The 17,060-nt window shown below is 38.2% G+C and overlaps 1 protein-coding gene across 7 annotated transcripts in view; it reads left to right on the forward strand.

Annotated features, from left to right (window-relative positions):
- Positions 1–17,060, forward strand: part of LOC131688844 (MOB kinase activator-like 2) — a 498,911-nt gene that overhangs the window by 459,037 nt on the left and 22,814 nt on the right. For all 7 annotated transcript variants that reach the window (XM_058973406.1, XM_058973408.1, XM_058973411.1 and 4 more), the window contains one exon: positions 15,675–15,771. In XM_058973406.1, the coding sequence (XP_058829389.1) occupies positions 15,675–15,771 (97 nt within the window). The remainder of the gene's footprint in view (positions 1–15,674; positions 15,772–17,060) is intronic.

The following is a 17,060-nucleotide window of genomic DNA, read 5'->3' on the forward strand; positions in this document are numbered from 1 at the left end:
TTGTCGAGCTTGACAGCATTTCCTCGTGACAGAATGCTCATGCAAAAAATGAAGTACGATTGATCACATGTGTGAGCATTGACAAGCCCGGAATACCATAATAGAAACTTAGCAAAGTATTGCCCCCGAAAGTGTGTTAGATGTTGTTACAGTGGCATTCATTTTGTTTGCATTTTTTTGAGGTCCCGTTGTCACTTGTCACTCGTTCTGAACCATAAATAATGTTTCTTGTAGCAACTGCATTTCAACAATATCAGCGAATACTGAAACGGGTCGTGTGTCGAAATTCTAAAAATTAAGCTTCATTAATAAACCACCGTGAACTGAATGTAGATAAACCTTTGAATGTTCTATAATTGTCAAAGAACTTCAAAACAAATTACACTTGGGTGCGTTTTGACTTCGTCTCTTCAGAAACCGACACTAACTTTGTGTCGGAATAGATCAGCGCCGGCTTGACGCAAATCGCTAAAACTAAAAACACACTTTGTGTTTCAATCGAACGACTGGTCAAACGTGATGTCCCGTCCGAGCAGAAGTTCTGTTTATGCCGATAAGACACACAGGGCCGGCGGAACACCTTTTTCCCGAGTGGGTAGTAAGATTCGGAGTGATTTCTCCCCGTACTGACGAAAGTTCAGCTATGGCGTGTGTAAGAGAAAATTAAAATTCCCTGATAATATCTGGTGGCTATTTGGAAACACCCTTTGTTCAGAGGGCTGTATGTCTGACGGCTCAGCGAAAATGTGTTTGTTGAATAAAGATACTACAAATGTTCCACAGCTATAAAACCTTCCCTGCTATAAAACCTTCCTTTCGTGGGTACTGAAGCCCGTATAATAGTGTTGGCTAATGGGAAGGTAGTGGAGGTCGTTTTGAATATTTTTCCGATGTCAAAAATAATACCGATAAGTCTCATTTTCGATGCTAATTATATCTAATATAACCGGCCCCTGGATGGTTTACTTCCGGACCAAAGACAAGCCATTTAACATCATCGATATATCGCGTGATCTAACTAAACAACACTCGACCGTGTACGAAAAAGTATTTTCTCTACGTACCCGCCCGGGAAGTGGAGATTGATGGTGTAGTCTCCGAGAAGGGCCTTAATTACGAAATAGGGAGTAGAGCTTCCATTTTCCGACGGTTTTCAGCTTCCCGGGATTCGGGAAATAAATAATAAATTTCCCGGGAAATCCCGGGATCCCGGGAATTCAGAAGAAAAATGAAAAGGTGAATGATTTTCTTGAAAAAAAAGAATAAATTGAAAAGTTTTCAAACCAATTTGATTGCATGTATATCTGTCCTAGAAGCAGTTGTCAGAAAACGGCGATTTGGTGTCCTACAAATCATTCAAGCATTTGATATCTCGTCAATAAGTTTACGCAACATCAACTTCTTTTGATGATTTTTCTTGGCTATATGTGTAACCTAAATTTTGGTAATTACGATTACAATTGGACGATATATTAAGCGCAGCTGCTGGAGTTACTGACCAAAATTGGAATTCATTGTTCTGATACGATGGAATGTGATCAATTTAATGCAAAGCACCTTCTTTGGTAATCTTGAATAAAAAGATTGAGCTGCTTCAGTGTATTGTGCAGTTATTTCTGATCAAATGAGAAAATGTGATATATGGAATCCATTTCCGTCGCAGTAGGACCAGCAGCATTCCGAATTAAGTGTGAATCAAAATCTACCATCGATTTCCTGTTACGGGCGAGTAAGAGTTTGGATGCGCATGATATTGGACAGCTACAGCGTTATGTATTTCTTTTCATGCATCCAAAAATTTATAGATATTACAGTTACGGTATAACAAATTAGACGAAATATGCATTCGATGAACCGATAAAATATTTCTGCAGACGTTCTAGAAACATTTCTTATTTTAAATAGTGTTTGCGTTAAGCATGATATCACTACAAACCATCCCAAGTTTTGAAACAAAACCTCTTTGATTTTTTAAGAAATTACCGCTATTTCAATTACTAATTTGATTGCAAGCCCTTTCATTCAAGATATAATTATTAAAATAAACTATTAGAAGCACTGTAAAAAAAATCTGATTAATCAGCTCAACGGTTGCAGAGATATCTCATCACTAACGCTACTGTAAGGAAATGCTTTGGTACAACGGCCGGCAAATTAATCCATTTTTGCATGAAAATATCAACATTTTTAGTAGTGTTTTGAGTAAGGCTTGGACTATATACATAAAAAAAATCACGAAAACATATCAGCGAGCCTACGGATATTTTGTCCATTGATTTGCGAATCAATTGGAAAAGCACAATCTGCATTCATTGCTTACTCCAAATATTTGCCGGTAAAGATATTTCCCATAGAATTTCTTTCGCAGAACCGAAGCCTTTTGGAATAAATTAAAAATTGTTTTCCCGGGATTCCCGAATCCCGGGAATGAGAAAACCCAATTTCCCGGGAATCGGGAATCCCGGGAAATCCAAAAATCCCGGGATTCCCGGGAAATAAATTCCCGGGATGGAAGCTCTAATAGGGAGTGCTCCTTCCAGATCCCTGTGCTTCAGTCAGTGAAAATTCTGGTGTGCAAGCAATTACGTTCAGCAAAAATCGAGAAGTAAATGAAAACTTATTTTCCATCAGCCTCATTTCGAGCCTTTCGTCGGATTTGTTCTTCCAAAATTTGTTTTTTTTTGAACGGGGCTCGTTTATTTGTTCGCTTTTTTGTACTGCGGGGCACGGACTGCCGTCGTTGCAAACAACATTGCATTGTAGAAATAAAGCACGGTGTGGAAGATATCGTTTGTGAAATCCGAATCATAGACAAAGATTTATTGATATTGTTTCCATATACATCGCACCTCAGCAGGTTCTAGAAGACTTCAACTCTCACGCTATGTCATGGGGCTGTCTTCATTCTGTTTACCGATCTATCTTACTGCGTGATATCCGCAACAATTTCTATATGACCATCTTGAATACAGTGGAAATGAAACGAAGCGCGACCAAGCACGTTAGATTTATCGTTATACTCTACCTCATTAGTGTGCTCATTGATCGAAAGAGCAACACGTCCACTATATCCTAAACAATTGAATCAAAATAGGAAATTCCTCTGGTGTAAGTGTCCAACGTTTTGACTGTCTGGTTTCTCTACACTGCGATTAAAGGTCAGACGAAACAAATATCCGGCGCTAACAACCGTTTCCAACTCCGTTATTGTCAGAGAGTGCTCAGAATTGTATGCGAAAAGGTCCTGTGAGGAATTTTTGAACGTCGGATCGCCCAATTTTTTTCGAATACTCGCATCGTTAGAAACACAAATAGAAAACTTGATGAAAACTGAAAAACGTGGTTATTGGCACCGGTTCGTCAACGGATTAACGAGAGAAACAATATTTCGTCTGGCAGCTGGGCGCTACGCTGTGAACTCTATTCGACCTTTGATCGGAATACATGGAAATAAGAATCATTTATCGGCGACAACAGCATTCCACGTAGATTCACATTCAAATGATAGACGTTTCGCGATTAAAATATAATAATGTAAATAAACGTAATATTTGTTCTTAAAATTCACAAATTTATCTGACTGCAAAGTTACTCGCGCTAAGCATTGTCCCCACAAAACTAATGGTTTTATACGACCATCTCCACATCGTTACAGTTCCAAGTAGGCGCTTCGATCGATGGAGCATGGAAGCACTCCTTATTTTCCTGGAGAAAATATGGGCGTTCCTAGATTCTTTATGTTAAAGTCGTTCCTGATTGCCTGATACAAGTATTAGTTTGATTTCTTTCGCATTGTTCTATTCCGGGTAATGAGAAAAGTGGCCGTTAGATTAAAATGGTAATGAGAATGCGGACACTTCAAATGCCTAGAAGTCAATATTTGTGAAAGATCGCACAGCTTTAACGAATTTTTTGAGTATTTCTTGTCAGAGGACGCTCGAAAATTGGAAAATTTCGAGGGATAATAGAAGTTTAGGAATTCCAAAGACATCAACCAACCTTGGTTAAAGAGGAAGGATGAAGGTCGTGACTTCCTTCGGGTGGCAATCATTTTACGTTGAATGCGCATCTCCGGCGTATTGGGGTGGTGGATAGTGTTAGTTGCGCTTGCGATGACAGCTATCGCGACATTAAACATGTTGTCGGGTCGTGCGCCTAGTGTTTTTTTTTCGTTTTTTTATTATAGATGTTTTAACCTTAAGGTCATTCGCCTCTTCGGGTTAGAAAAATCTCTTATGAAAAATTTCTAACCCTGTGTGCGGGGTCGGGACTCGAACCCAGGTGCGCTGCGTGCAAGGCAATCGATTTACCAACTACGCTACGCCAACCCCCAGCGCCTAGTGTTCTATACCCCAAAAATCTGAATTACCGTTGAAGTAATTCCAAACTTGCCACAATCTAGCAAACCGTAATTGACAAAATGACGAAATATAGCCGTGTTCTGTTTAATTTTACATGAAAGATGTACTTTCCATGCGCAGTGTCATAAAATTACACTCCTCCACATTTTAAACAAACGTCAAATGTGGAGTAAAATTACGTGACTCGCAAAATTTAACGACATGTAAAATTAAAATCAAACGTAAAGCTAAGTAATTTTTGATGCTCGTATATGTCATAGTCAGGAGACGTAAATTTACTCGATTTTTTCTATGTGTGTAGCGCCAGATCTCCGAAAAACGGATCCCTTCGACCTAGTTCTAGTCCGAGATGTGCTGGCTTTCCTCCAAATTGATTTATATTTTCTCTTTTGGTTGACAACAGCTACCTGCAAATGTGATCCCAAGAGTTCCCAGCAGATCCAAGGAGGCCAGTCGACGATTCGGTTCATGATGTCCTGATAGTGATCTTCCGTTTGCTACAAAGCTACAAATTTAATTTCTTTATATACCTATTATTTTTGTCCGCCCTCGCTTTCTCTGCTACTGATGTTGGCATCAACAATCTTTTGCTTTGCTTATAAAAAGTCTACTGATTGTCTAGTTATTGTTTCTCCTTGTTCCATTTTTTAATCAAATGATTGTTCATGTTAAAACATTACAAATTGTATATATTGCCCTTAAAAATATTTCTAACTGCATCCCACAGTCTGAATAAAATTGCATTAATATTATTTGTTTATCGTCTGAACTCCTTGTTTTAAGATGTAGATGTGTCAAAATGTGTTCCCATGAGCATAAATATAAAAAATAATTCCAAATTTCAAATAAATCCTAATTATTATCCCATATTCACAAAAAAATAAATTGTAAAGCAAAGAAATTTGTATCTGAATAAAAATATGCAATTGTTTTACATCGAGGATTTCCAACGCAAGAATTTTCTACGCAAGATACATACATACGGTTTCTTCCGAACTTTCGAGTGGGTAATTCCCCCCCCCTTGGTAATTTTCGAGTGGGTAGTACTACCCATACTACCCACGTATTCCGCCGGCCCTGAAGGCACAGTGAAGCCGAAACGTGTCTTGGCTAGCAGGCCTATGCGAAAGCACTATGCTATATTTCACCCTAAGGAGAAAAAGTGGGTAAACACCAATATTTTTCACTAGGACGAAATTTTTTGGTAAAACCAGTCTTTGCACTTGAATGGCGCCGGCTTGACGCAAAGCCCTAAAACTAAAAACATTAGGAATTTGCGTCAAGCCGACGCTAATCTATTCCGACACAAAGTTAGTGTCGGTTTCTAAAGAAACGAAGTCGAAACGCACCCAAGTTATAAGAAAGGATTTGTGCTCTTCAAGTGCAAAGACTAGTTTTATCAAAAATTTTCGTCCTGGTGAGAAATTTTGGTGCTTACCCAATTTTTCTGGGGTGAAATAGAGCATAGTACAAATTACACGTTTTATTCCTCAAAGTATCCAAACGCTAATCGTGATCTTATTTTAATGAAATCTCGAAAAAAAAGCACAGCTGAATACCTCGGTAAAACAACGCCAATATAAATTAAGTTAAACAACGCCTAGAACTGCATCAGTTAGTTGAGGGCACACGAACAAAACGCGTTTAAAAAACTGACCCTTCACCGTGGAATGTTCATAATGGTCGCATTTTTCTTCAATTCTTCAAACCTTCTGTTCGGTCCATGCCTGCCCGCACTGTTTATCGAGTGCTAAAACCAATTTGTATTTAACAAACCCCCGCGGGCCCACAGGGAGCCAGTGCTGAAGAAACACACTCGTCACCCAATTTATCGGCGGGGACACTACACAGTAATTAAAGCTGAACGCTAGAAGCCAAAACAAAAACGTTTGCTCCATCGCCATCACACGACACGAATTTGATGACGGGAAATTTTCTATCCACCACGACAGTGTCGTCCCCCTCCCCTGAACAACCCGGGCATTTTCTTATTGTGTAATTAAATTATTTTAGCTGTAGATGTGTGTGTGTGGTAGAAGCAGATAGTAGGTGCTGCCAGAAAGTGATTTGCATTTTTTCGCCACAATCTCCCGAACAGCTGTCGGAGCTAGAGAAGTGGTATTGCTGAAAAACTGCCGCACAGTGAGCTCGAGCTGAAAAATGACTATTAAATGTATTTGCTGACTTCAGATGGCGTTTTCGTCCTTAGATGTCTTCAGAAAAATTTATTTTAGTGTCTCTCACCGAATTTCATGTTTCCTCATACTAAGTGTTAGATAAATATATAAAAATCAAATGATTTAAAAAAAATTGTCTTAAGGTTCAAAGAACTTTCGGTGAGCGTCTACACGAATTAAACGATTGATAGTATGCGTTGGAAAAAATGCGTTCAACTTTGTCACCGGTTTATCCATATGAAGCATTTAATAAACTTTAAAAGAAGAAAATCAGTCGATTTATTAGATTATCAGGATTTCAATCATGCAAAATAGTTGGTGGAAAAACAATTGACCGGGTAAAATGGTGCACCATCCCGCCCGGTCAATTGTTTTAACACCAACTATTTTGCATGATTTGAATCCTGATAATCTAATAAATCAACTGATTTTCTTCTTTCAGAGTTTAATGAATGCTTTATAGGATAAATCGGCGGCAAAGCTATACACAATTTTTCCAAGCGTTCAATTCTAACACATGCTCATAGAAAGTAACTTGAGCCTTAAAGTGTTCCATTTTCGATGTTTCATCTAAAAAAGAGAGTTTTTTTCTCTCTGTAATCTTGTAGTATAGTTGGTTGGGAGCAACTTAAGACAATTGAATTAGTTATGCGTTTTTACGTTTCGTTTCCGTCTCATCGGAAATCCGACACTAACTTATTGGCAGGACTAAGATTGCGCCGAGTTAAGGCTAGCTCCAATTCCTCCACACCTTTTGTTTTCGTTTTTGCAGCAAGCGTCAATTCTGCGCTAGGACAGTCCTGTCACTAAGTTAGTGTCGGATTCTGATGAGACGAAGTTGAAACGCATACTTCCGTAACTAATTTTGTTATTAGTTTGTACCATTAACGCATAAATGTGGTTTTAAACAATTTTCTACTTTGCGGAGAAAAAATAGTTATCAACTTAAATTTTTCTCCACTATGGAGGAATATAGCACAGTTTGATGGGGAAATTATTATCTATACCTATCAGGGCTGAAAATGTTATGCATCTTAAATATCAACTTTTGATATATTTTTTAAAGTTTATGCCCACTGTGCACCAGCGTAAAATAGATGAATCATCTGTGCATCTGTCTCCAAGTGCTAGTGGTGTGCTGGCGACACCGTGTCTAAGTTGAACTTTTATTTATTTATTTTTTTTTGATAACATTAGAGTTCCCAGCTGTGCTCGCACACGTTTTTTCTTCTTTCTGTGGTCCTAATTAAACTCGACATCAGCAGCAGCAGCAGCCGGAACTGTGAAGAAGATGAAAGTGGACTTTTTTGTTTTGGTTCGTAGCAATGGAAAGGTGATTCAATTTAGTATTTTACCCCATTCAACGCAACGGGTGAAAGCGGGAGATTTGATGGGGTCAACAATTTTGTTTGTCATCTGCCAACACGTGGGATGGTATTTTAAAGGCAATTAGTAAATTGACATTCGTGTATGTGGTTACACAAGACACGTTATATAGTAAGCATGTGAAACGGTAAAGAAACATGCCTCTCGTTTCGGGGATGGGCATACTGATTCAGTTTTGAGAGCGAGTCGAGTACCCTCAAAATCTTGATTTATAGCTGAAAAACTATTTTTTGAGACCTTCAACACTAAAAAATTAGATAAGTTGTCATTTTTCAACCGATTTTCAATTTTTAATTGTTGTTGAAAGATGAATAATTTACCTTTCTAACGGTACGCTATGTTAGGTTCTTTTTTTAGAACTACTATACGGGTTTGGAACAACAATATGAAAATAACCAGCGCTTTCTAATTTTTTCATGAAAAATGTGAAAATGGCTCAACATTTTTACGAAGAAGCTTCTTTGTTTTGAATAAACATTTGAAATTCAAAATGGAATTTTTGATTTCTGAACAAGTTCTTCGTGCACGACATCCTATTTTTTGGAGTTTTTCAATTTTGAATTGTCCAAAGTAGCCGACCCACATAGAAATGTTTTATGGTTGGTCAAAAATTATCAACAATTAATTTTATAAAATATATTTTAATGGAATGTACCTCAACCATGTTTATGAAACGAAGGCGACAAAAAACAATGATCTGATGAAGAAAAGTCAGCACAAACTGGATGCAAGGATATGTGCTTGATAGGTAAATATGTTATGGATTTGCGTCTCTTCTTTAATATAGTATTTGAATTGAAAATGTTTGCCCTAAATTGCTTATTCCGACATTTTTAGCTTTTTCCAAACGATGATACTCACCGAGCAGAGTCTGATATCAAATTGAAAGCTAAACATGATGGAGTGTTGTCGCATCGTCCTTGCTACAATGGCAACTAGCTAGAGCTGGTCAAAATGTAACTAAATCATCATGGGACTTAATTAAGGGTGAAATCACTTTATTTTAACATATCCAAAATCGTTATATTATCCGCCAAAAAATAATGATTTTCTTACCACAGCAGCAGATCCCTTGTCAACCCATAATTCTTTTTCGCGAAAGCAAACCTAAATCTGCAAGGAAAATTGCCGCAAGTAAGAGTCTCATAGAATTTGAGTTCCAGGACTTGTTTAAAATCGGCTTTCGGGAATTATTCAAGGTCGCTCGGATTTCGTTGCTTGACGAAATTGTTCATTTTCTCGGTAACATTTGAGCATTTTTTAGACGAACTCGCCAACAGTACCCCGAGCAAACGAAAAGCCCATAATACACTCATGGGGTTTGACATGGGTGTTTGAAATAGGTTCAGCCCACGAAAACACCATCATCATGGTCCCATATAAAATACCATATATTGGTGTTTTTATGGGTTATTGAGACCATTTTATGGTGTCTTGATTGTTTGTTAATTTTGGCACGGACCATGTTGAAGGTCTTTTCAAGGGGCTATGTGGTGTTTGAACCCAGGTGTACAGCGGATAGTATTTAATTTTTCCGCCGAATTTATCACAGACATATTGGGATTAGCCTTGATTTTCTGAAAACCCTTGGGTTGTTCGGAAAGTGCAGTTGATGATAAACGGTTCCACTCCGACACTTCAATTGCACTTTGTGCGCTCACAGCTCTCTTAGAATAATGTAGTACCGTACAGAGCCCATCCACCGATAGGCCTCCATTTACCGATCAATTTGACAGCGAAATTGTTTTGACTCGAATATTGCACGGAATGTAGAAATTATAAATAAAGTGAAATATGGAAATAATACGTAGAACATCAATATAATATACACCTTCATTATTCATCTTTTCATATTTTTCCAAATAATTATATTTGAATGCTGTATTAAATCCGTTGCCATTTTACCGCCATTTTCTCTTAACACAACTGTCAACTGTGAATAAAACTGTGTAAGAACAATATTTCTAAGTGAATTATACCGAAACCGAATGAACAAAGTCTGCAACACATGTTTGGACCTAATTTGTTGGCAATAAAAAATTATAAACCTAGAATTTTCGGCAAATGTATATCTATTACTTGTAGTGATCGGTGAATGGCACTCTAGAATTGTTGGGCTTTTCGGCTATTTTGCACTGTCTGCCAATTCATTTACAAATTTGCGTATTTTTTCTTGATAGTTGATTAAATATTCTAGTTGAAAACAAAGATCGAATTGAAATGCCTTTTAACAGTGTTTTTAAAGAGCGTTGGGAGTAGAAATCGCTGTTAATTGATCAGTAGATGGGTCTTGCACGGTAGTTTCTTCCCATGCTCACTCGAGAATGAACAGAAAAATTTCATTGTTCACAAGCATGGGAAACATCACATCTTCAACCGTTCGTTCATCATTCACAAGAAAGCTTACTTCGTCTTACGAAGCATTTTGCTTACATATAAAATGAAACAAAGCAACCTGGCGCAACGAACGCACCCGAGTCGAAACTGCAACATCAATTAAAGGAGCAAATTAATTGCTTTTTTGTTCTACCCCTTTCTACAGAGATGGCTCTTCTCGGTTGGGTCGTGGTAAGCATCGCATTTTCACTAAACATTGCCATTTTATTTTGGTAGCATTTTTTTACAATACAATAAATACTAGAGAATACTAGAGGGGGTAGGTGTGGCATTCGGCGAAATCGGGATATCTGTTATCGCATAGCGGCCGTGTGGCATTCGGTGAAAGGAACCAAGAATTGATCTACTGGGTTCCTGCGTGTATGGAAGCAACAAAAACAGCATTGCTTGCTTCTCTCTCTAGTAGTTAACGACAAACGACGCGCGCGTGAAATGATTGATAATTTCTTGTTTAGTTTGTTTACTGTTTTTAATATTTTTTGCGTTTAGGGGATAATGCATTAACAGAATCGGCTCCCCTCCCCTAGGTTGACGGATTTGACGGTATTGCAAATATCTTCAAGCATATTTGTGCATCAATTTTAAAGAAGTTTTGACAGATAACTGCTTTTAGATGGTTATTTCATTACGCCTCGTTAGTGGTGCATTGAGGAGACTGAGACGGCTTATGGGCTTACGGGTCGACGTTGATTGCCTTTTGCTGTTGGTCGTGTTTGCAAACAAAGTTGCATAGCTTATTGGTGGTGTTGGTCGACACGAATCGCAGTGGAAGTCATTGTGTGTCGATTTATCTCTCGGTTTCGTCAACACAGGCGCATAAAAAATAGAATAGTTGAACCCTATTAGTTGTGTTGTGTTGTAATAATTGTAGTTTTTAGTACTAGTGTATAGTTGATATGTGCTATTCGTATATCCTTCAGTGTATGTGTTTGTCTGAGTATTAGTGACAGATAGGTCAGGGAATGGATGCAGAACTGGCGTATATGATAGAAGAGTGGGTAATTCTTCTTGGGATTCGTTGGTCACTTTTCACCGGTGTTCAATTCGTGCATTCGATTCGATTCAATTTATTCGGGATGATCGTATTGGATAAATTTACCGACGCACGTGAATCATCCATTCCCGATCAGCATAGCATGAAAAACTTCTAACGGAATGCAATTTCAAGTAGTGTGAATGCATGTAACATGTGTTCTCTTCTTTTACTTCTTTAGTCTGTTTTTTGTACTTCTAGTACTTTGCCTTCCACTACTCATGTATACCGCAAACCGGGGTGACTTTGATCATCGGGGTGACTTTGATCACTCGAAACTTTTTTCGTAGATCGCTTATTAAACCAGAATAGTCTACCGAATCATTTTTTTTAAATGATTTTTACTCTAAACTTATAAAATACTGATTTGTTATACTTTTTGAGTATATTGTTCGGTGTTTGGGTAGAAAAACTCCAAAAAACCGAAATTTGACTTTATTTTATTTTTACGAAGCTTCGCAAAGTGTCTATTTTTTATAAAACAAATAAATCTCAGATTTGAGCAAGAGTAATAAATTACATATTTTTTTTTCCTTTAGATTGGGATGTGCCAAATTTAGTTTTAAGAGTTTGTTTATTTTAAATACATTTTTGTGAAACTAGTTGGCAATTATTTCAAATTATTTTAAGCTAAAATTCGCAACATTTTTTTATTGTTCAATATTCCAACGTGTTAAAATGGATGAAGCTTTTTGTACATTGATAAAGCACTGACATAAAACAATTTTAGTAGTTTTAAAGGTTTTCAGAATCTTTTATTCTAGTTGGACACAAATTATACGAATTTTGGTTACTCGAATTTTACAGTACATTGAAATACTTTGTATAATACCAATTAACATCTATTTAACAATGAGTATCTTTCCAGAATTAGTTTAAACAAACATTTTAATGAAAAACATTGACATCGATAACTTAATGTGGATGAACATGTAGATTATCAAAGTCACCCCGGAATACGAAAACGGAATTCAATGATTTCATTTTTTGAAAAATAGCTGTAGGCGAATAATTTTAGGTAAAACCATCCAATCTTGTTCTCCATACATCAGTACATGGATTAAAAATATTAAACTTGAAAAAATGTGTTGCGTCTCAAAATATGTAACGATTACTTCGAAAAGTGATCAATGTCACCCCGGGTTACAGTACCAAAAATAATCAATTTCGGTTCTACCAATTCCGCTGCAAAAGGTCAACATACTTACTTAATTCCGCTGCAAAAGGTCAACATACAAACGCTCGAGACCTTCGCGATCATCCACGATCTCGTAAACGGGATAACACCCTGGTAACTAAGTGAAAGGTTTAGCATTTATAAATTGACAAACGCGGTCTCAGTAGTGAACCTCAAAATGCCCGTATTCGCGCGTTCGTAAATCGGTTACGTCCGGAAGTCCCTATCCTCGGCCGTATCAGAATAGGTCCAATGCCTTCAGGTGGACCAAACAAAAAGATGGCGCTCATATCCACTAAACTACACGTTCCATGGCGACATAAAAATCGAATTTATACACGCCAATTCACATACACGCGACAAACACGTTAATATACAATTTTTTGAGCCCTTCGCGATCATCCACGCAATCTACACCTCGCAGACATCTCGGCGATAATATGAACGTCTCAGCACAAATAAACATTAAATTGCGGTCTCAAGCATGAACCTACAATCCCCCGCGCTCGCGCGATCATGAATTGGTCACTTTCGGAAGTCCTTATCCTCGCTTGCAGAAGTCTAAATCTATCCCTTCAATCAAACCAATTAAAAAAGCTGTCATATCCACTGGACATGCCCGGGAACTCTAGTAATAAGGACTTACTCACTCCCTGTCATAATGTGATCCGTACAACGAAAACTAAATATCAGAATGACGGTCCGCGTAACCATTAGGGTGGGACAAAAATTAGATTCCAGCTCCGAGCAACTTTTTAGGTACCATTTGGGTCCTAGAACAACTGTGCAAATTCTTAGTTCGATCGGTGAAACTATATTTTTGCGCCCACAGTTTAAAGTTTACAAAGTTTACAAGCTTTTACAAAATAATTCCTCCAGGAGTCGCCCATTACCTCTTAACCTTCCGGAAGTCGCGCTAGTGCACTGAGTGCACGCTGCTCTGAAAATCTAGCGAAATCGTCTTAGTGCACCAGCGGCTGCTCGTGCAGTGTGCCATTTGCGCGACTTCCGGAGTGTTAAAAATAAATCGTTATGTGACTTTTAAAGGAAATTTTACAAAGAAACAATGTTTCGAAAGCCACAAAACAATCTGACGCTTGAGAAAAAAAGTTATTAAGCAGAAACCGATTGATGCTCTGACGATTGATAAAATATTCATTTTTTCTAGCACCACTGCTGTACGCAATTTTGTTTCAATCCTCTCTTAATGTGTCGAAATCGTTTATCTACACTATTTGGCCACTTCGCAAGGTTTTGAGAGATGAATTCAGGCTTCTTTTGTCCATAATAAGAGAAAGTTAAAAAAATTTGTATATAATTAGACTGTCAGAGGCAGTGATGCTATGAAAAGTGAAATTTTATCAATCTTCATGGCATCAATCGGTTTTTGCTTAATAACTTTTTCCACAAGCATCAGATCGTTTTGCAGGCTTCTGGACTTTGTTTCCTTGACAAATTTCCTATAAAAATCAGAATCTATTTATTTTTAGGAGGTAACGGACGACTCATGGAAGAATTATTTGCAAAAGACAATTTCCCCGTACGAAATCCCATGTAAACTTTAAACCGCGGGAGCAAAAATATAGTTTCGCCGATCGAGCTAAAAATTTACAGAGTTGTTCTGGGAGCTAAATGAGACCCCAAAAAGTTACTCGGAGCCAAATTTTATTTTTCTCTTATAACCATGTCCCCCACTCTAGTGACCATTCAAGAACGCAAGCGAATATATGAAAGGCCACACGGTTACAAAATCGAATTTATACACGCGAAGTCACATGTACACAAACACACGCGACAAACACGCTAACATACGATCGCTTTAACCCTTCTCAATCAACCACGCGCAGTTACGCCCGCGATCGTGCAAACTTGTTAACATCCTGGTAATAAGGTGAACGTTTTAGCACTTATGAAGTTTCAAACGCAAATATACAAACATCCGTGTTCGTGCGATCATGAGTAGGTCACATTCGGAAATCATTAACCTACGTACTAGCAACTTAGGTACATGCATTCACTAGGACCAATCAAAAAATAAAGCTCATATCCACTAGACAGCATGATCGGGAACTCATACTGGGAACTGAGTGATATGGAAGATCTCTCTTTTTTCTAGCATCTGAACCGTACATTAAAATTAAGTATCAGATTCACGGTCCACGCGCGATCATCCAAGAACACACGTTATAAAATAGAATTTATACATGCGAAGTTAGCACGATAGCACACGCGACAAACAAACGCACACGCGATCGAACATGTTAACATACAAAAGCTCGAGCCCTTCGCGAAGATACACGCGATCGCGAAGTCCCAACGCCCGCACATATCTGTACCGTTCAATGAATATCTCATTCAGAATCAAGGCCCACTGCAATTGGCCTTTAGAAGTGTTTTAGGGGGTGACATTACACGTCTCGTCTGCAATTGTAGTGAGTGATTTTGACGGGGAGCCCTTCCGAGAATCTGCAGAACTGTTGCAGAACTGCTGCAGATCCAGTAGGACAACTATCAAAAAAAAGTTTTTATAACTTTGAAACGAAAATTGTTGAGTAGTTGATGTATAAGAATAAATTATGCGCCCTAAAATAATTTTTAAGTTGGCTTAAGGTTACTTTAGTATAACATAATAACTACAAAAGTTATATAAATGAAAACGCTTTTAAGAAATACCCAATAACATTTGGATTTCTCCTCTAATGGAAAGGATGAAAGAAAGAGCTTGCGTGTCTTATGCATATTTGTCCAAAATGTGTTGTTCTATAAACAGTCAAGCTTTATGTCGAACCGTTAAAAAGTTCAATTTTAGATCTAGCTAAAATTAAAACCACCCTAGCTTATGTTCAAACAAAAAGAAGGGCCTTGCGAAGTACAACAACTTCCCTAAACATATTATAAGGCTTAGTTATTTACTGCCCATGATCGCATATTTTTTTCTATAGGATTTCCTATCTTTATGGGACTGATTTGCGATCACGGGCATTTTAGTTTTAGCAAAGCAAAGTTAAAATTCCCGCTAAATTTACATTCTGTACCACTGTGCACTGTAGTCGTGTTTTGTACACAGTCCATCAATTTCTTTCAACTCTGACAGTCTGTCACTATTCTAATTTCAATATTTTCTTTTCTTGCTCCACCAACAGCTCTGGCGCTTTTCGAGCACGTGAACCTAGTGTACGGAACAATTAGCGAATTCTGCACCACATCCGGCTGTCCAGACATGACTGGACCAGGAACTAGGTAAGTTTGTGTGTTTCACTGGGGCGCACAGTCTCAGCGTAGAAATTAGACATTAATTTTAAGACGAAGGATATTCAATCTTTGGGCACTATATGGATGTTAATGAGTAAAGGAACCCACAAGAAGACGAAAGGACACATCATATTAGGATAATTTCGAAAAAAAGCAAAGTTAAAATTCCCGCTAAATAACAAACTACGTATTCTTCAAGTTGTCACTCCATCCAGCCAGATAGCCATTCCTCACGAAGAGGAATTCTCACATTGAAAGTTTTAGAAGGAAAACTACATGTGAGTGTAAGGTCACTGGGAGCAAGTGTATATTCATCCCAAGTAACCATTTGGGGCCACAGTCTTGTGTGGCTAGTTACACGATCTATTGGGTTACTGTTCCAGAGCCCAGTAACCTTAAGACGGTATGCACAAGAAAGTGCTTCTTGTTTCAGAAACACATGTAGTGGTTTTATGTTCAAGAGTGCTTCGAGAGCAGCAGTAGGTGTTGTCGAGAAAGCACCAGTCATCGCCATCAAGACCATCCTCTGAAGATGGTTTAACTTTGATTGGATTGTCATGACTTCTCCCTTCTGCCACCAAACAAGGCACCCGTATGCCAGTATTGGTCTAACAATTGTTGTGTAGATCCACTGAATGTACTTGGGTTTGAGTCCCCAAGATTTGCCGAAAGCCCGTCTACATTGGCCAAAGGCCATGCAAGCTTTCTTGATCCTGGAATCGATGTGAGCTGTCCAATTAAGTTTTGAGTCGAGAATTACCCCAACGTACTTAATTTGATCTTCGACAATAATTTCAGAGAAAAAAACTGCAATGGACGAGCTCCGGTTGCGTGAAAAGCACCATTGAGGTTTTATTTGGATTAACTGATAGTCCAACATGAAGACACCACCGCTCAACAACACATAAGGCTTGTTGCATCAAATCAAAAAGTGTGTTAATGCAAATACCGGTGATCATTATATGATAATCATCGGCGACACCATACGTCGGAAACCCAAGCTCATTTAGTTTTCTTAACAAGCTATCGGCGACAAGGTTCCATAGAAGTGGTGACAGCACACCACCTTGAGGACATCCGCAGACACTCAGTTTCCTCATCTCTACTTGTCTTAACGATGAGCACAGATGTCGGTTGCTAAGCATGGCGTGTATCCAGTTCGTGATATATGAAGGTACTCCATGATCTCGTGCTGCTTCCAAAAAGGATTCGAAAGACACGTTGTCAAAAGCACCTTCAATATCGAGAAAAACTCCTAAACTGGATTGCTTTTGTGA

Source organism: Topomyia yanbarensis, chromosome 3 (genome assembly GCF_030247195.1).
Source record: "Topomyia yanbarensis strain Yona2022 chromosome 3, ASM3024719v1, whole genome shotgun sequence".
Lineage (NCBI taxonomy): Eukaryota > Metazoa > Arthropoda > Insecta > Diptera > Culicidae > Topomyia > Topomyia yanbarensis.